At 48.3% G+C, this 20,424-nt stretch overlaps 1 protein-coding gene across 1 annotated transcript in view; it reads left to right on the forward strand.

Annotated features, from left to right (window-relative positions):
* The first annotated feature begins 379 nt into the window (after positions 1-379).
* dpysl4 (dihydropyrimidinase like 4) overlaps positions 380-20,424 on the forward strand; it is a 31,039-nt gene continuing 10,994 nt past the window's right edge. The window contains exons 1-7 of the mRNA XM_046360639.1: positions 380-723; positions 6,831-6,919; positions 8,628-8,812; positions 13,112-13,276; positions 16,061-16,122; positions 18,641-18,721; positions 18,907-18,975. Of these exons, the coding sequence (XP_046216595.1) occupies positions 685-723; positions 6,831-6,919; positions 8,628-8,812; positions 13,112-13,276; positions 16,061-16,122; positions 18,641-18,721; positions 18,907-18,975 (690 nt within the window). The 5' untranslated portion in view covers positions 380-684. The remainder of the gene's footprint in view (positions 724-6,830; positions 6,920-8,627; positions 8,813-13,111; positions 13,277-16,060; positions 16,123-18,640; positions 18,722-18,906; positions 18,976-20,424) is intronic.

Below are 20,424 nucleotides of genomic sequence, written 5' to 3' on the forward strand. Positions count from 1 at the left end.
GAAGTTAACCTAACACAATCTAATTGATATGTAATTAATTGATCAAGTATAGCCCAGGCTATGTTTAGGCTATTCTCAGCTAGATCAATGGTTAGCCTATAGGAGGTGTCCCAATGGGTATGGTACTGAAATGACCATTATTCTGCCCATTGGTTGCCCATGGCCTAAAGAAAGAGATCTCACATGTGTATCTGTGATTTCAACACCTGGCTACTCCCACTGGTAACAGGCCCCGAGTTTTATCAAGAACACAAGAGTTTTAAGTGGCCACTAAATTATTGTTGCTGTGTAGGACAAAAGCCTGCCAGGATGCCTGCCTAGCCCCTATTAGCGGTAGGATGTGTGATGCCAGCCATTAGCCGGTAGGATGTTATGTGTCTGGAATATTAAACGAGCAGATGGTGCGCGAGGCAGCCGGATGTATTGTTGAAGGGAGGGCTCTGACTGGTGCGCGACAGCACTAGCAAAGTAATAGTAACCTAGAACATATTCTTTCTATTATTTTGTATATTCACACGATCTGACCAGTAGGATAGTGTAAATTGGGATTACAGAAATTGGCTCCGACGACGGATTTTACAGCGAGGAAATAGGCTACCAAGCGGTGATAAATCCGTTTCTCGTGTTCTTTGAAACATCGGGAATCAAAGCTCTGCCTCCCAGTGAACCGCTACACCGGCCGGCATGTCTTACCAAGGCAAGAAGAACATTCCCCGTTTGTCGGTAGGCACTCCTCGTTCATCGGTAGGTATATACGTTTTGTCGCCCCACACACCGGTATTATTTATCGATTGCAACGAGAAAAAGTTAGCCTACATGGTGTGATAAATCTTATTTCAATCATCTTTCTTCTATACACCATTCACACGCACGCAACAACCGGCTACTGCTTTAGTCTACAGACTTCACAATGTCAAAGCCCGAACAAGATACTCTCTTGGCATCGAATGTCTGTTCCGTCCTGGTCATGTCATGACGTTTTCTTGAAGGCTGCAATTAAAACATACCGAGTCTATGTGATGTAGGCTCACAATACATTGTAGTGAATTGATCATGGCGGCGCCTGCCGCTATGGACTGATCAGAGAGCTGTCTCGCATTGTCACATGTCCCCACATTTCAGTCAGTGATTTAATTGAATGGCATGCAGAATCCGGCCAAATAATAGATTGGAATTGCATATAATATCGTTCAATAAATGTTTTCCATTGAAAAGACTCAACAAAGATCTCAAACGTCTCAGAGATGCATTTCTAAGTGACCACGACAGCCTATATCGTTAACCATCAAACCATGGACATCTTGCACTCGAAACGGTCTGTCTGAGTCTCCAAGAGCCTCTATGTCTCCTGCTAAAGGTTTCCCCTTGTCGTTAAAACGGGACAGATTCATCCATGCGGAGGAAGGGAGCACACAGTTGTGCGCTATAGCAACAGAGACAGGGCGTAGTTAGCGAAGACACACTGAATCCTATTTTCTTCCGGGCAATTTGACACAGTGGTCTGGTTGATGCAAAGCCTACAGTACAGGGCCGCTCCTTTAACCAGCATGACCCACATTCTCCTCCTTTGGAATTATTCTCTCCATTTTTGACGAGCAGCAGTTGAATATGAAGCCATTAAAAAGGCTACATGACTAAAATCAATACAGAGATTAAGACTGCCATAATTCCTAACTGTAACCCAAAGACCAGTGTGAGAGATGATAACTGTTCCCCGGTTACACTCTGTCTGTATGGGAGGCACTGATGGTAGCTTACTGTCTGTTCTTCTGGGGCTGTGTCTGTCTATCTGCCTGTCTCTCTATCTGTCTGTATGGGAGGCACTGATGGTAGCTTACTGTCTGTTCTTCTGGGGCTGTGTCTGTCTATCTGCCTGTCTCTCTATCTGTCTGTATGGGAGGCACCGATGGTAGCTTACTGTCTGTTCTTCTGGGGCTGTGTCTGTCTATCTGCCTGTCTCTCTATCCGTCTGTATGGGAGGCACTGATGGTAGCTTACTGTCTGTTCTTCTGGGGCTGTGTCTGTCTATCTGCCTCTGTCTGTCTGTTCTTCTGGGGCTGTGTCTGTCTATCTGCCTGTCTCTCTATCTGTCTGTATGGGAGGCACTGATGGTAGCTTACTGTCTGTTCTTCTGGGGCTGTGTCTGTCTATCTGCCTGTCTCTCTATCTGTCTGTATGGGAGGCACTGATGGTAGCTTACTGTCTGTTCTTCTGGGGCTGTGTCTGTCTATCTGCCTGTCTCTCTATCTGTCTGTATGGGAGGCACTGATGGTAACTGTCTGTTCTTCTGGGGCTGTGTCTGTCTATCTGCCTGTCTCTCTATCCGTCTGTAAGGCACTGATGGTAGCTTACTGTCTGTTCTTCTGGGGCTGTGTCTGTCTATTGCCTGTCTCTCTATCTGTCTGTAAGGCACTGATGGTATTACTGTCTGTTCTTCTGGGGCTGTGTCTGTCATTTGCCTGTCTCTCTATCTGTCTGTAGCACTGATGGTGCATGTACTGTCTGTTCTTCTGGTGTCTGTCTATCTGCCTGTCTCTCTATCTGTCTGTCGTTCTGTGTCTCTACTGCCTGCCTGTCTGCATGTAGGCCTGTCTGTCGTTCTGTGTCTCTACCTGCCTGCCTGTCTGCATGTAGGCCTGTCTGTCGTTCTGTGTCTCTACCTGCCTGCCTGTCTGCATGTAGGCCTGTCTGTTTCTGTGTCTCTACCTGCCTGCCTGTCTGCATGTAGGCCTGTCTGTCGTTCTGTGTCTCTATCTGCCTGCTGTCTGCATCTAGGCCTGTCTGTCGTTCTGTGTCTCTACCTGCCTGCCTGTCTGCATGTAGGCCTGTCTGTCGTTCTGTGTCTCTATCTGCCTGCCTGTCTGCATGTAGGCCTGTCTGCCTTCTGTCCATCCAAAGTCTGTCTATCAGTGTCTCTCATCTGTCTGTCGTTCTGTGTCTCTATCTGCCTGCCTGTCTGCATGTAGGCCTGTCTGTCGTTCTGTGTCTCTACCTGCCTGCCTGTCTGCATGTAGGCCTGTCTGTCGTTCTGTGTCTCTACCTGCCTGCCTGTCTGCATGTAGGCCTGTCTGTCGTTCTGTGTCTCTACCTGCCTGCCTGTCTGCATAGCCTGTTCTCACCTGCCTGCCTGTCTGCATCTGTGTCTGTGTCTCTACGCCTGCCTGTCTGCATGTAGGCCTGTCTGCTCTGAGTCTCCACCTGTCTGCCTGTCTCAGTAGTGTCTGTCGTTCTGTGTCTCTATCTGCCTGCCTGTCTGCATGTAGGCCTGTCTGTCGTTCTGTGTCTCTACCTGCCTGCCTGTCTGCATGTAGGCCTGTCTGTCGTTCTGTGTCTCTACCTGCCTGCCTGTCTGCCTGTCTGTCTGTCTGCATGTAGGCCTGTCTGTCGTTCTGTGTCTCTACCTGCCTGCCTGTCTGCCTGTCTGTCCATCCATCAGTCTGTCTATCAGTCACATTCAAAAAAAAAAATCTGCGTTAATAAAAACAACACAGGGTAAAAATTGGACAGAAAACACATGGTATTATTTTTGACCCAGCCAGTTGAGCACTTAGTTGGGTTATTGAGCTATGACCCACTGAGTCAGATCAGAAGACTGGAGGTATGGATTAGTAGGGGCGTGGCTTTCAGATAGTTATTTTAGGCCACCCGTGAGAGTAAATGTCATTCCGATCATCTGTTCTGTTATCTTGTCGACACGTATTTAGGTTAAGCACAGACACTTTTGAAGTTTAACGAGACTTACACAAAATGAGTGCCACAGGTGCACATGTGTAACGGATGTGAAACGGCTAGCTTCGTTAGCGGTGTGCGCTAAATAGCGTTTCAATCGGTTACGTCACTTGCTCTGAGACCTTGAAGTAGTAGTTTCCCTTGCTCTGCAAGGGCTGCGGCTTTTGTGGAGCGATGGGTAACGATGCTTCGAGGGTGACTGTTGTCGATGTGTGCAGAGGGTCCCTGGTTCGCCCCCGGGTATGGGCGAGGGGACGGTTTAAAATTATACTGTTACACATGCATATCCCAATGTTGGGATGGTCACCACTTCGTTATGATATTTAAATAATCATCTTATTAACTGTTTATTAAAATATGCAATGTTCAAAAAATATTCAAGGACATCTTTAATTAGCAGTGTACAAAACATAACATGATGAACAGGAATGACTTACTATTCTGGAATGGTCAACAAGACCTATCTGAAAGCCACGCCCCCAATAGGCCATACTTCCTGGAAATAGCATGACAATAAAAACCCATTTGATGGTTAAATTAACCCATGTTTAGGTAATCCAAAGGCATTTGCCTATTAGGGGGGCATGGTTTTCAGAGTTATTTTTGGCCACCCGTAAGAGTAAATGTCATTCTTATTTGTCATGTTGAGTTTGTACACTGCAAATTTCAATTATCCTTCAATATTTTTGCCTATTACATATTTTATTATAAATGTAATTATATTATTATTTAAATATTTTAACAAATCTGTAACAAGCCATAAGGACATCATAGGACATCATGCTCTTGTGTAAACCTTATTAAAGCCCCAGAAGTGTCAGTGCTCAACATTAACATGTGTTGACAAGACAACAGAACAGATGGACTGGAATGACATTTACTCTCCCAGTGTTCTGATCTGACCCGATGGATCACAGCTCAGTAACCCTGCATCAACAACCCAACCTGGCTGGGTCATAATAACCCAATGTGTGTTCTGTCCAATAGTTACCCAACTTGGGTTGTTTTTATCCCAGAGTGCAATGTTTTTTTGTCAACCAGTAGCAGCAGTAACTCTGAACCGAAACTGTGAAGTCCTAGAGTGTAGCCCTCTGGTGTCCCTCTGGTGTCCTGGCTCTCTGTGGATCTGTCACTTTACATTATGGCTTCACTGTTGTCTTTCCCAACAGGTCTGTCTGTCTGTCTGTCTGTCTGTCTGTCTGTCTGTCTGTCTGTCTGTCTGTCTGTCTGTCTGTCTGTCTCTGTCTGTCTGTCTGTCTGTCTGTCTGTCTGTCTGTCTGTCTGTCTGTCTGTCTGTCTGTCTGTCTGTCTGTCTGTCTGTCTGTCTGTCTGTCTGTCTGTCTGTCTGTCTGTCTGTCTGTCTGTCTGTCTGTCTGTCTGTCTGTCTGTCTGTCTGTCTGTCTGTCTGTCTGTCTGTCTGTCTGTCTGTCTGTCTGTCTGTCTGTCTGTCTGTCTGTCTGTCTGTCTGTCTGTCTGTCTGTCTTCCCTGTCTGTCTGTCTGTCTGTCTGTCTGTCTGTCTGTCTGTCTGTCTGTCTGTCTGTCTGTCTGTCTGTCTGTCTGTCTGTCTGTCTGTCTGTCTGTCTGTCTGTCTGTCTAAAGTCTGTCTGTCTGTCTGTCTGTCTGTCTGTCTGTCTGTCTGTCTGTCTGTCTGTCTGTGTCTGTCTGTCTGTCTGTCTGTCTGTCTGTCTGTCTGTCTGTCTGTCTGTCTGTCTGTCTGTCTGTCTGTCTGTCTGTCTGTCTGTCTGTCTGTCTGTCTGTCTGTCTGTCTGTCTGTCTGTCTGTCTGTCTGTCTGTCTGTCTGTCTGTCTGTCTGTCTGTCTGTTATTTACATTTTAAGAGAAGTTATATAATTTCCGTCCGTCCACTCCCCGTTGACTTGTCCTATGACTGATGTGATCATAGTGTAAACTGAGTGCATGGTGGCATCAGCAGAGGCAGTACTAGCTGGCGGAGGAACAGCCTTTAGAGAGGGCATTGTAGTTCCCTCACCCCTCTCCTCGTTTGAGACCCCGTGCCGAGGAAAGAGGGGAGGGGAGAGAGTGACCAGGGCTAGAACTGGGGGAGAAGGAGAGAGGGGCTGGGAGTGGAGCTGGGAGAGCACTGCCCCTGACTGGGGCACTGCCCCTACTGATAGCAGCACTGCCCCTACTGATAGCTGCACCTCCCCTACTGATAGCAGCACTGCCCCTACTGATAGCAGCACTGCCCCTACTGATAGCTGCACCTCCCCTACTGATAGCAGCACTGCCCCTACTGATAGCAGCACTGCCCCTACTGATAGCTGCACCTGATAGCAGCACCCCTACTGATAGCAGCACTGCCCCTACTGATAGCAGTACTGCCCCTACTGATAGCAGCACTGCCCCTACTGATAGCAGCACTGTCCCTACTGATAGCAGCACTGCCCCTACTGATAGCAGCACTGCCCCTACTGATAGCAGCACCTGCCCCTACTGATAGCAGCACCTCCCCTACTGATAGCAGCACCCCCTCCCCTACTGATAGCCCCTACTGCACACCTCCCCTACTGATAGCTGCGCACTGATAGCAGCCCTCCCCTTACTGATAGCAGCACCACCCCTTACTGATAGCAGCACCTCCCCTACTGATAGCAGCACCACCCCTACTGATAGCAGCACCACCCCTACTGATAGCAGCACCTCCCCTACTGATAGCTGCACCTCCCCTACTGATAGCTGCACCTCCCCTACTGATAGCTGCGCTGCCCCTACTGATAGCAGCATCTCCCTTACTGATAGCAGCACCTCCCCTACTGATAGCAGCACCGCCCCTACTGATAGCAGCACCTCCCCTACTGATAGCAGCACCACCCCTACTGATAGCAGCACTTCCCCTACTGATAGCAGCACCTCCCCTACTGATAGCAGCACCTCCCCTACTGATAGCAGCACCTCCCCTACTGATAGCAGCTTTAGTACACATGTCTTTATATGACTGAGACATGTGGTTGTCTCCCCAAGCTACTTTAAGGTGATGGTACTACCTGTCAGTTCTTCTGGATACGAGTGTGTGTTGAATGACTAACATGTTTATGTGTATTTGTGTTCCTCGCTGCTGTCGATGGTTCCTGTGTCTCCAGACTGATCGCCTCATTATCAAAGGAGGAAAGATCGTTAATGACGACCAGTCTTTCTACGCAGACATCTATGTGGAGGATGGCACCATCAAGTAAGAAGTTACTGTTAACACACACACACACACACACACACACACACACACACACACACACACACACACACACACACACACACACACACACACACACACACACACACACACACACACACAGACAGACACACAGACAGACAGACAGACACACAGACAGACAACAGACACAGAGGCAGACGGACACACAGACAGACATAGGCAGACAGAGAGGACAGACAGACAGACAGACAGGCAGACAGACAGACAGACAGACAGACAGGACAGACAGACAGACAGACAGACAGACACAGACAGACAGTCAGACAGACAGACAGACAGACAGACAGACAGACAGACAAAGACACAGGCAGACACAGAGACAGAGAGACAGACAGACAGATAAAGACACAGGCAGACAGAGAGACAGACAGACATAGAGACAGACAGAGACACAGACAGACACTACAGACACAGGCAGACAGACACAGACAGACATACAGACACACAGACAGGCAGGCAGGCAGGACAGGCAGGCAGACAGGGCAGACACAGAGAGGCAGACAGACATATAGACACAGACAGACAGACAGGACAGACAGAGAGGCAGACAGACAGATAGACACAGGCAGACAGAGAGAGAGGCAGACAGACAGACAGACAGACAGACAGACAGACAGGTAGAGGGAGAGGCAGACAGACATATAGACACAGGAAGACAGAGAGGCAGACAGACATTTAGACACAAGACAGGCAGACAGACAGACAGGACATACACGACACACAGACACACACACACACACACAGCAGACAGACAGAGACGGACACACACAGACAGACAGAGCAGACAGAGAGAGGCAGACAGACATATAGACACAGGACAGACAGAGAGGCAGACAGACATTTAGACACAGGCAGACAGAGCAGAGAGACAGACAGGCAGGCAGACAGACAGAGAGGGAGACAGACAGATAAAGACACAGGCAGACACAGGCAGACAGACAGGCAGACAGACAGAGAGCAGACAGACATAGAGCAGACAGAGACGCAGACAGACAGGCAGACAGAGAGGCAGACAGACATATAGACACAAGAGGCAGGCAGGCAGGCAGGCAGAGGCAGGCAGAGGCAGGCAGGCAGGCAGGCAGGCACACAGAGGCAAACAGTTGTTGCAGATGGACATATAGACACAGGCAGACAGACAGGCAGACAGAGAGGCATGGCAGACATATAGATACAGGCAGACGGAGAGGCAGACAGACAGAGGTAGAGGAGAGGCAGACAGACATTAGACACAGGAGGGGTGAGACAGACAGACATGCCTAGGCAGACAGACATCGTGATCCCCGGTGGCATCAGATACAGACACCAGCCTCCAGACCTCCCAGCAGGGAATGAGCCCATCAGATGACTTCTACCACGGGACAGACAAGGCAGGCAGGGGGCAGACAGACAGATCAGTAGGGTTCACAGGCATACAGACATGACCCTACCCTAGACGAGACAACAGGCACTAACCCTAGACTAACAACCCAACTAACCCTAACCAGGAAGACAGAGTTGTAACCCTAGACAGACAGACAGGCTAACCCTAACCTTAACTAACCCAACAACCCAGAGAGGCAACCCTAAGACACAGGCAGACAGACAGGCAGACAGACATTCCAGACAACCAGACTAACCACAACTGTTGTTGCTGTTAAAATGTGAACCCTAACTAAGCCCTCACCAGGCAGATTGGTGAGAACCTTTTAGTTCCAGGAGGGGTGAAGACTGTTGATGCCTACGGACACATCGTGATCCCCGGTGGCATCGATGTGAACACCAGCCTCCAGACCTCCCAGCTGGGAATGAGCCCTTCAGATGACTTCTACCACGGGACCAAGGCTGCCCTGGCAGGGGGCACCACCATGATCAGTAGGGTTCCTCTATTATACTGCTGACCCTACCCTAACGAACCCTAACCTTCACTAACCCTAACTAACCCTAACTAACCCTAACTAACCCTAACCTTCACTAACCTTCACTAACCCTAACTAACCCTAACTAACCCTAACCTTCACTAACCCTAACCTTAACTAACCCTAACTAACCCTAACCCTAACTAACCCTAACCTTAACTAACCCTAACTAACACTAACTAAGCCTAACCTTAACTAACCCTAACTAACCCTAACCTTAACTAACCCTAAACTTCCCTAACCTTAACTAACCCTAACTAACCCTAACCTTAACTAACCATAACTAACCTTAACTAACCCTAACCTTAACTAACCCTAACCTTAACTAAATCTAACTAACCTTAACTATCCCTAACCTTAACTAACCCTAACTAACCCTGACCTTAACTAACCCTAACTAACCGTAACCTTAACTAACCCTAACCTTAACCCTAACTAACCATATCTAACCCTAACCTCAACTAACCCTATCTAACCCTAACTAACCTTAACTAACTAATTTGGGGATTTGTATGTTTCGGCCTAGTATGGTTCTCAATCAGAGGCAGGTGTCATTAGTTGTCTCTGATTGAGAATCATACTTAGGCAGCCTGGGTTTCACTGTTTGTTTGTGGGTGATTGTCTATGTTAGTTGCTTGTGTCAGCACAGGTCTCATTTGTAGCTTCACGGTCATTATTGGTTTATTGTTTTTGTATTCAGTGTTCAGTTCTTTCTTTAATTAAATATTCATCATGAACACATACCACGCCACATGTTGGTCCTCCGGTCCTTCTCGCCTCTCCTCTTCAGATGAAGAGGAGGAAGACCATGACAGATAGCGAGATGCAACACCATAGAGTCTTTCCAGTCCACAGAGATAATATATTATACAGCACTGAGGGAGAGAGAGAGAGATCTAACACTATAGAGTCTTTTCAGTCCACAGAGATAATATATTATACAGCACTGAGGGAGAGAGAGAGAGATCTAACACTATAGAGTCTTTTCAGTCCACAGAGATTATATATTATACAGGGAGAGGGAGGGAGGAGGGGGTGGTACAGGGAGAGAGAGAGGTGGTACAGGGAGAGGGATGGAGGTGGAGGTGGAACAGGGAGAGGGATGGAGGTGGTATAGGGAGAGGGAGGGAGGTGGAACAGGGAGAGGGATGGAGGTGGTATAGGGAGAGGGATGGAGGTGGAACAGGGAGAGGGATGGAGGGAGGTGGAACAGGGAGAGGGAGGTGGTTTAAGGAGAGGGAGGGAGGTGGTACAGGGAGAGAGGGGTGGTATAGGGAGAGGGAGGGAGGGAGGTGGAACAGGGAGAGGGAGGGAGGGAGGTGGAACAGGGAGAGGGATGGAGGGAGGTGGAACAGGGAGAGGGATGGAGGGAGGTGGAACAGGGAGAGGGATGGAGGGAGGTGGAACAGGGAGAGAGAGATGGTTTAAGGAGAGGGAGGGAGGTGGAACAGGGAGAGGGATGGAGGGAGGTGGAACAGGGAGATGGGGGATGGAACAGGGAGGGGATGGAGGGAGGTGGAACAGGGAGAGAGGTGGTTTAAGGAGAGGGAGGGAGGTGGAACAGGGAGAGAGGATGGTATAGGGAGAGGGAGGGAGGTGGAACAGGGAGAGGGATGGAGGGAGGTGGAACAGGGAGAGAAAGGTGGTTTAAGGAGAGGGAGGGAGGTGGAACAGGGAGAGGGATGGAGGGAGGTGGAACAGGGAGAGGGATGGAGGGAGGTGGAACAGGGAGAGGGATGGAGGGAGGTGGAACAGGGAGAGGGATGGAGGGAGGTGGAACAGGGAGAGGGATGGAGGGAGGTGGAACAAGGAGAGGGATGGAGGGAGGTGGAACAGGGAGAGGGATGGAGGGAGGTGGAACAGGGAGAGGGATGGAGGGAGGTGGAACAGGGAGAGAGGTGGTTTAGGGAGAGGGACGGAGGGAGGTGGAACAGGGAGAGGGACGGAGGGAGGTGGAACAGGGAGAGGGATGGAGGGAGGTGGAACAGGGAGAGGGATGGAGGGAGGTGGTATAGGGAGAGGGATGGAGGGAGGTGGTATAGGGAGAGGGATGGAGGGAGGTGGTATAGGGAGAGGGAGGGAGGTGGTATAGGGAGAGGGAGGGGTAGGGCAGCTGCCTCTGGGTCAGATCAGAGGGAGACAATTTGTGTTTCTTTGTGGCAGCGAGTGAGACAGGCTGAGAGGGAAGCTCTCTGAGCGGTTAGAGACAGGGGGGAGAGCTGGAGGAGAGGAGAGCATGTCTGAGTGCTGCAGTTAGATCATCTGAAACCGGGTCATGCTATCCCAGCCTGTCAGAGAGAATTTACTCTGAACTCTTTACCCTCAAACCGTCCCCCTGCTCCTATTGGATCTGTGTAAACAGCAGCACAGACCCCATACGGCTGTTATGTGAGCTGTGTTTTTAGGGATGGAACATTGGAGGAAATATCAGCCTGATGTTTTTAATGGATACTGCTGTGACTTTGCATCGTCTACGTTATTCGTGGATCGTCATCGATCTTGAATGAAAGAAACTGAATTGAAGTTCACTGCCCAGTGTGTGGTTTCCTCTCTCCCCTGTCAGTCCCATAGTTGACCCTGTCCTCCTCTTCTTCTCGCCTGTCCTCAAGTTGACCTGGTCCTCTTCTTCTTCTCTCCTCTCCTCTAGTTGACCTGGTCTTCTTCTTCTCTCCTGTCCTATAGTTGACCTGGTCCTCTTCTTCTTCTCTCCTCTCCTATAGTTGACCTGGTCCTCTTCTTCTTCTCTCCTCTCCTATAGTTGACCTGGTCCTCTTCTTCTTCTCTCCTCTCCTATAGTTGACCTGGTCCTCTTCTTCTCTCCTCTCCTATAGTTGACCCTGTCCTCTTCTTCTTCTCTCCTCTCCTATAGTTGACCTGGTCCTCTTCTTCTTCTCTCCTGTCCTCTAGTTGACCTGGTCTGCTTCTTCTCTCCTGTCCTATAGTTGACCTGGTCCTCTTCTTCTTCTCTCCCTGGTCTCTTCTATAGTTGACCTGGTCCTCTTCTTCTTCTCTCCTGTCCTATAGTTGACCCTGTCCTCCTCTTCTTCTCTCCTGTCCTATAGTTGACCTGTTCCTCTTCTTCTTCTCTCCTCTCCTATAGTTGACCTGGTCCTCTTCTTCTTCTCTCCTGTCCTATAGTTGACCTGGTCCTCTTCTTCTCTCCTGTCCTATAGTTGACCCTGTCCTCCTCTTCTTCTCTCCTGTCCTATAGTTGACCTGTTCCTCTTCTCCTCCTGGTCCTCTCTTCTCTCCTGGTCCTCTTCTCTCTCCTCTCCTCTAGTTGACCTGGTCCTCTTCTTCTTCTCTTCTCTCCTCCTAGTTGACCTGGTCCTCTTCTTCTTCTCCTCTAGTTGACCTGGTCCTCTTCTAGTTGACTTGGTCCTCTTCTTTGACCTTCTCTCCTGTCCTATAGTTGACCTGGTCCTCTTCTTCTTCTCTCCTGTCCTATAGACATTTCCATCCTAGTTGACCTGGTCCTCTTCTTCTCTCCTGTCCTCTAGTTGACCTGGTCTTCTTCTTCTCTCCTGTCCTCTAGTTGACCTGGTCCTCTTCTTCTCTCCTGTCCTATAGTTGACCTGGTCCTCCTCTTCTTCTCTCCTGTCCTATAGTTGACCTGGTCCTCTTCTTCTTCTCTCCTGTCCTATAGTTGACCTGGTCCTCTTCTTCTTCTAGTTGACCTCTCTTCTTCTGTCCTCTAGTTGACCTGGTCCTCTTCTTCTCTCTCATGTCCTATAGTTGACCTGGTCCTCTTCTTCTCTCCTGTCCTATAGTTGACCTGGTCCTCTTCTTCTTCTCCCTGTCCTATAGTTGACCTGGTCCTCTTCTTCTTCTCTCCTGTCCTATAGTTGACCTGGTCTTCTTCTTCTCTCCTTCTCTCCTGTCCTCTAGTTGACCTGGTCCTTCTTCTTCTCTCCCTGTCCTCTAGTTGACCTGGTCTTCCTCTTCTCTCCCTGTCCTCTAGTTGACCTGGTCCTCTTCTTCTCTCTCCTGTCCTCTAGTTGACCTGGTCCTCTTCTTCTTCTCCCTGTCCTCTAGTTGACCTGGTCTCTTCTGTCCTCTAGTTGACCTGGTCCTCTTCTTCTCTCCTCTAGTTGACCTGGTCCTCTTCTTCCTCCTCTAGTTGACCTGGTCCTCTTCTTCTCTCCCTGTCCTCTAGTTGACCTGGTCCTCTTCTCTCCTGTCCTATCTGACCTGGTCCTCTTCTTCTCCCTGTCCTCTAGTTGACCTGGTCCTCTTCTTCTCTCCCGTCCTATAGTTGACCATGTGGTCCCTGAGCCTGGTGCCAGCCTCCTGGGGGCCTACGACCAGTGGAAGGACATAGCAGACAGGGGGTCCTGCTGTGATTACTCCCTCCACATGGACATCACCCGCTGGCACGACGGACTCTTTGAAGAGATGGAGAGTCTGGTGAAGGATAAAGGTATTGTGGATGTTCTGGATCTACCTGATAAAGGTATTGTTTCAGGATGTTCTGGATCTACCTGTGTAGATAGTACCTGATGTTCTGGATCTACCTGTGTAGATAGTACCTGATGTTCTGGATCTACCCGTGTAGATAGTTCCTGATGTTCTGGATCTACCTGTGTAGATAGTACCTGATGTTCTGGATCTACCTGTGTAGATAGTAGATAGTACCTGATGTTCTGGATCTACCTGTGTAGATAGTACCTGTTCTGGATCTACCTGTTCTGGTTCTGGATCTACCTGTGTAGATAGTACCTGATGTTCTGGATCTACCTGTGTAGATAGTACCTGATGTTCTGGATCTACCTGTGTAGATAGTACCTGATGTTCTGGATCTACCTGTGTAGATAGTACCTGATGTTCTGGATCTACCTGTGTAGATAGTACCTGATGTTCTGGATCTACCCGTGTAGATAGTACCTGATGTTCTGGATCTACCCGTGTAGATAGTACCTGATGTTCTGGATCTACCTGTGTAGATAGTACCTGATGTTCTGGATCTACCCGTGTAGATAGTACCTGATGTTCTGGATCTACCCGTGTAGATAGTACCTGATGTTCTGGATCTACCTGTGTAGATAGTACCTGATGTTCTGGATCTACCCGTGTAGATAGTACCTGATGTTCTGGATCTACCTGTGTAGATAGTACCTGATGTTCTGGATCTACCCGTGTAGATAGTACCTGATGTTCTGGATCTACCCGTGTAGATAGTACCTGATGTTCTGGATCTACCTGTGTAGATAGTACCTGATGTTCTGGATCTACCTGTGTAGATAGTACCTGATGTTCTGGATCTACCTGTGTAGATAGTACCTGATGTTCTGGATCTACCCGTGTAGATAGTACCTGATGTTCTGGATCTACCTGTGTAGATAGTACCTGATGTTCTGGATCTACCTGTGTAGATAGTTCCTGTGTCTGTCTTCAGATCTCAATCTGTCTGACACAAAACCACCCAATATGACTCAATATAAATCGTTTCCTACCATATAATTACTAGATGAGCATCTAGCATCTAAGATGATATTAATGGATGTTGTGTAAAAATAACTTGTGAAAGGGGTAATGTATCATGTCTAGCTTGTTAATGGTGTTGTGGTAATGTATCTGATACTGTGTTGCTAATGGTGTTGTGGTAATGTTCTGGATCTGATATAGTGTGTTGTTAATGGTGTTGTGGTAATGTAACTGATACTGTGATACTGTTAATGGTGTTGTGGTAATGTATCTGATACTGTGTTAATGGTGTTGTGGTAATGTATCTGATACTGTGTTAATGGTGTTGTGGTAATGTATCTGATACTGTGTTGTTAATGGTGTTGTGGTAATGTATCTGATACTGTGTTAATGGTGTTGTGGTAATGTATCTGATACTGTGTTAATGGTGTTGTGGTAATGTATCTGATACTGTGTTAATGGTGTTGTGGTAATGTATCTGATACTGTGTTAATGGTGTTGTGGTAATGTGTCTGATACTGTGTTGTTAATGGTGTTGTGGTAATGTGTCTGATACTGTGTTAATGGTGTTGTGGTAATGTATCTGATACTGTGTTGTTAATGGTGTTGTGGTAATGTGTCTGATACTGTGTTAATGGTGTTGTGGTAATGTGTCTCATACTGTGTTAATGGTGTTGTGGTAATGTATCTGATACTGTGTTGTTAATGGTGTTGTGGTAATGTATCTGATACTGTGTTGTTAATGGTGTTGTGGTAATGTATCTGATACTGTGTTGTTAATGGTGTTGTGGTCATGTATCTGATACTGTGTTGTTAATGGTGTTGTGGTCATGTATCTGATACTGTGTTGTTAATGGTGTTGTGGTAATGTATCTGATACTGTGTTGTTAATGGTGTTGTGGTAATGGTGTATTGATACTGTGTGAATCTCATGAAGAGCTGCTTTCCTTCTGCTCTGCCTCCCTCGTGTCAATGCCACACACACACACACACACACACACACACACACACACACACACACACACACACACACACACACACACACACACACCTGTGTCCGTGCAGCTAGACGATTACTGCAGGTGACAACACAACACTAGAGACACATACTGTACATGAGACGATGTCCACACTCACTCATCCACACAGACAGCCAGTCAGCCCACCAACTCTCTCTCACCCAGCTGAGCTACACTCACTAATCCACACAGACACACTCACTCATCCACACAGACAGCCAGCCAGTCAGCCCACCAACTCTCTCTCACCCAGCTGAGCTACACTCACTAATCCACACAGACACAATCACTAATCCAGACACAGACACACAACACTAATCCACACAGACACACTCACTAATCCACACAGACAGCCAGCCAGTCAGCCCACCAACTCTCTCTCACCCAGCTGAGCTACACTCACTAATCCACACAGACACAATCACTAATCCACACAGACACACTCACTCATCCACACAGACAGCCAGTCAGCCCACCAACTCACTCAGCTGAGCTACACTCACTAATCCACACACACAATCACTAATCCACACAGACACAACTAATCCACAGCACTCACTCACTCATGCACTCACACACACACAAAACCACTCACTCACTCACACAACCACACAACCACACACACACACAACCACCCAACCATATGCACACACAGGAGCTCACAGACATATAGACACATCTGCACATGCTTGTGATTTTCAAATGGGAGAAATTAAACTCCTTGAAATGGTTTGAAATGTGTTATGTTTGAATTTCTCCAGGAGTCAATTCCTTCTTGATCTTCATGGCTTACAAGGACAAATTCCAGAGCTCAGATAGTCAGGTAAGTTTTATTTCTTCAAACTATTTATTCAGACGTCTCTAAAATGTAAATAATAACCTTGGGTGTTTCTCCATATGCGTACTACCGTGCTCCGTACTCTCACGCTCTCATCTGAGGACGTTCTCTTGAGTAAAACATTCCATTTGAGCAGCACTCCCCCTACTGTATTACCTCACCACCCTACTGTATTACCTCACCACCCCTACTGTATTACCTCACCACCCCTACTGTATTACCTCACCACCCCTACTGTATTACCTCACCACCCCTACTGTATTACCTCACCACCCCTACTGTATTACCTCACCACCCCTACCCCTACTGTATTACCTCACCACCCCTACTGTATTACCTCACCACCCCTACTGTATTACCTCACCACCCCTACTGTATTACCTCACCACCCCTACTGTATTACCTACTGTATTACTCACCACCCCTACTGTATTACCTCACCACCCCTACTGTATTACCTCACCACCCCTACTGTATTACCTCACCACCCTCACCACCCCTACTGTATTACCTCACCACCCCTACTGTATTACCTCACCACCCCTACTGTATTACCTCACCACCACTCTACTGTATTACCTCACGTATTACCTCACCACCCCTACTGTATTACCTCACCACCCCTACTGTATTACCTCACCACCCCTACTGTATTACCTCACGCTGAGCAGCACCCCTACTGTATTACCTCACACTGAGCAGCACTCCCCCTACTGTATTACCTCACGCTGACCACTGTATTACCCACCACCCCTACTGTATTACCTCACCTACTGTATTACCTCACCCACCCCTACTGTATTACCTCACTGACCCCTACTGTATTACCTCACCACCCCTACTGTATTACCTCACCACCCCTACTGTATTACCTCACTGTATTACCTCACCCCACTCCCCCTACTGTATTACCTCACCTCAGCACTCACCCCCTACTGTATTACCTCACCTACAGCACCCCCCTACTGTATTACCTCACCACCCCTACTGTATTACCTCACCACCCCTACTGTATTACCTCACCACCCCTACTGTATTACCTCACCACCCCTACTGTATTACCTCACCACCCCTACTGTATTACCTCACCACACCCTACTGTATTACCTCACCACCCCTACTGTATTACCTCACCACCCCTACTGTATTACCTCACGCTGAGCAGCACTCCCCCTACTGTATTACCTCACGCTGAGTAGCACTCCCCTACTGTATTACCTCACACTGAGTAGCACTCCCCCTACTGTATTACCTCACACTGAGCAGCACCCTACTGTATTACCTCACCACCCCTACTGTATTACCTCACACTCCCCCTACTGTATTACCTCACGCTGAGCAGCACCCCCCCTACTGTATTACCTCACGCTGAGCAGCACCCCTACTGTATAACCTCACCACCCCTACTGTATTACCTCACGCTGAGTAGCACTCCCCCTACTGTATTACCTCACGCTGAGCAGCACTCCCCCTACTGTATTACCTCACACTGCACCTCCACATTCATTGAACCTTCTTCCAGCCAGGACAATGGCAACAATAGAGACCAAACCAGAGAAGGCATTTAGAGCATGAGAGTGTGGAGCACGGTCCTCTGCATGAGAGTGTGGAGCACGGTCCTCTGCATGAGAGTGTGGAGCACGGTCCTCTGCATGAGAGTGTGGAGCACGGTCCTCTTCATGAGAGTGTGGAGCACGGTCCTCTGCATGAGAGTGTGGAGCACGGTCCTCTGCATGAGAGTGTGGAGCACGGTGCTCTGCATGAGAGTGTGGAGCACGGTCCTCTGCATGAGAGTGTGGAGCACGGTCCTCTGCATGAGAGTGAGGAGCACGGTCCTCTGCATGAGAGTGTGGAGCACGGTCCTCTGCATGAGAGTGTGGAGCACGGTCCTCTGCATGAGAGTGTGGAGCACGGTCCTCTGCATGAGAGTGTGGAGCACGGTCCTCTGCATGAGAGTGTGGGAGCACGGTCCTCTGCATGAGAGTGTGGAGCACGGTCCTCTGCATGAGAGTGTGGAGCACGGTCCTCTGCATGAGAGTGTGGAGCACGGTCCTCTGCATGAGAGTGTGGAGCACGGTCCTCTGCATGAGAGTGTGGAGCACGGTCCTCTGCATGAGAGTGTGGAGCACGGTCCTCTGCATGAGAGTGTGGAGCACGGTCCTCTGCATGAGAGTGTGGAGCACGGTCCTCTGCATGAGAGTGTGGAGCACGGTCCTCTGCATGAGAGTGTGGAGCACGGTCCTCTGCATGAGAGTGTGGAGCACGGTCCTCTGCATGAGAGTGTGGAGCACGGTCCTCTGCATGAGAGGGTGGAGCACGGTCCTCTGCATGAGAGGGTGGAGCACGGTCCTCTGCATGAGAGGGTGGAATACGGTCCTCTGCATTTTGATTAACCCCCTCCTTGTTTTTATCTCTTTCCCATGCCAGATGTATGAGAGGGTGGAATACGGTCCTCTGCATTTTGATTAACCCCCTCCTTGTTTTTATCTCTTTCCCATGCCAGATGTATGAGATGTTTGGTATCATTAGAGACCTGGGTGCCATCGCTCAGGTTCACGCTGAGAACGGTGACATCATTGACGAGGTAGGCTCCTGTACTGTTGACTTGAAAGACTGGCCTTTGACAGTGACTGGGCAGATCTCTCCTGGGCAAAGGACATCTTCAGTTGCCATATTTCCCCTTCTATCTATATAGGAGCAGAATAAACTGCTGTCTTTGATTGCATCATGTGAAGTGCAGTTTCCGTCTTACCCCTTCTATCTATATAGGAGCAGAAGCGACTACTGGAGCTGGGGATCACTGGGCCTGAGGGACATGTGCTGTGTCACCCAGAGGAGGTAGGGACTTGCTGTCTCGGTGTAAACAATAGCCTCATTTACATGATCACACTACAGTATCTTGTTGTGAACCAGTGTTACTGTTAGTGACAGAATGGATTGAAACCGGGAGACTAGACATGCCATTGCTTGTTGAAAATACCTTGTGGATGAATTTGCTACTCTCAATAATAATGGAAATGAGACTGAATATTGTAATCTCAGTCAATCAATCAAATGTATTTTATTAAAGCCCTTTTCACATCAGCTGTAGTCACAAAGTGCTAAAACCCCAAAGAGCAAGCAATGTCGATGTAGAAGCACGGTGGCTAGGAAAAGCTCTCTAGAAAGGAAGGAACCTAGGAAGAAACCTAGAGAGGAACCAGGATCGGAGTGGCCAGTCCTTTTTTAACATTTTTAAAAATATTTATTTAACTGGCAAGTCAGTTAAAAACATTCTTATTAACAATGACGGCCTACCAAAAGGCAAAAGGCCTCCTACGGTGACGGGGGCCTGGGATTAAAAATAAATAAATAAAATCTAAATATAGGACAAAACACACATCACCACAAGAGAGACAACACAACACTACATAAAGAGAGACCTAAGACAACAACTTAGCATGGTAGCAACACAACATGACAACACAACATGGTATCAATACATGCCAACGCAGTATGGTAGCAACACAACATGACAACACAGCATGGTAGCACCACAACATGGCAGCAACACATGACAACACAGCATGGTAGCACCACAACATGGCAGCAACACAACATGACAACACAGCATGGTAGCACCACAACATGACAGCAACACATGACAACACAGCATGGTAGCAACACATGACAACGCAGTATGGTAGCAACACAACATGACAGCACAGCATGGTAGCACCACAACATGGCAGCAACACAACATGACAACACAGCATGGTAGCACCACAACATGACAGCACAGCATGGTAGCACCACAACATGGCAGCAACACAACATGACAACACAGCATGGTAGCACCACAACATGACAACACAGCATGGTAGCAACACATGACAACGCAGTATGGTAGCAACACAACATGACAGCACAGCATGGTAGCACCACAACATGGCAGCAACACATGACAACACAGCATGGTAGCAACACAACATGACAACACCATGGTAGCAATACAACATGACAACAACATGGTAGCAACACATGGCAGCAACACATGACAACACAGTATGATAGCAACACAACATGACAACAACATGGTAGCAACACAACATGGTAGCAACACAACATGACAACACAGCATGGTAGCAACACAACATGGTAGCACCACAAAACATGGCACAGACAACAGCACAAAGGGCAAGAAGGTAGAGACAACAATACATCACGCGAAGCAGCCACAACTGTCAGTAAGAATGTCCATGATTGAGTCTTTGAATGAAGAGATTGAGATAAAACTGTCCAGTTTGA

The sequence above is a fragment of the Oncorhynchus gorbuscha genome, linkage group LG08 (assembly GCF_021184085.1).
Source record: "Oncorhynchus gorbuscha isolate QuinsamMale2020 ecotype Even-year linkage group LG08, OgorEven_v1.0, whole genome shotgun sequence".
Lineage (NCBI taxonomy): Eukaryota > Metazoa > Chordata > Actinopteri > Salmoniformes > Salmonidae > Oncorhynchus > Oncorhynchus gorbuscha.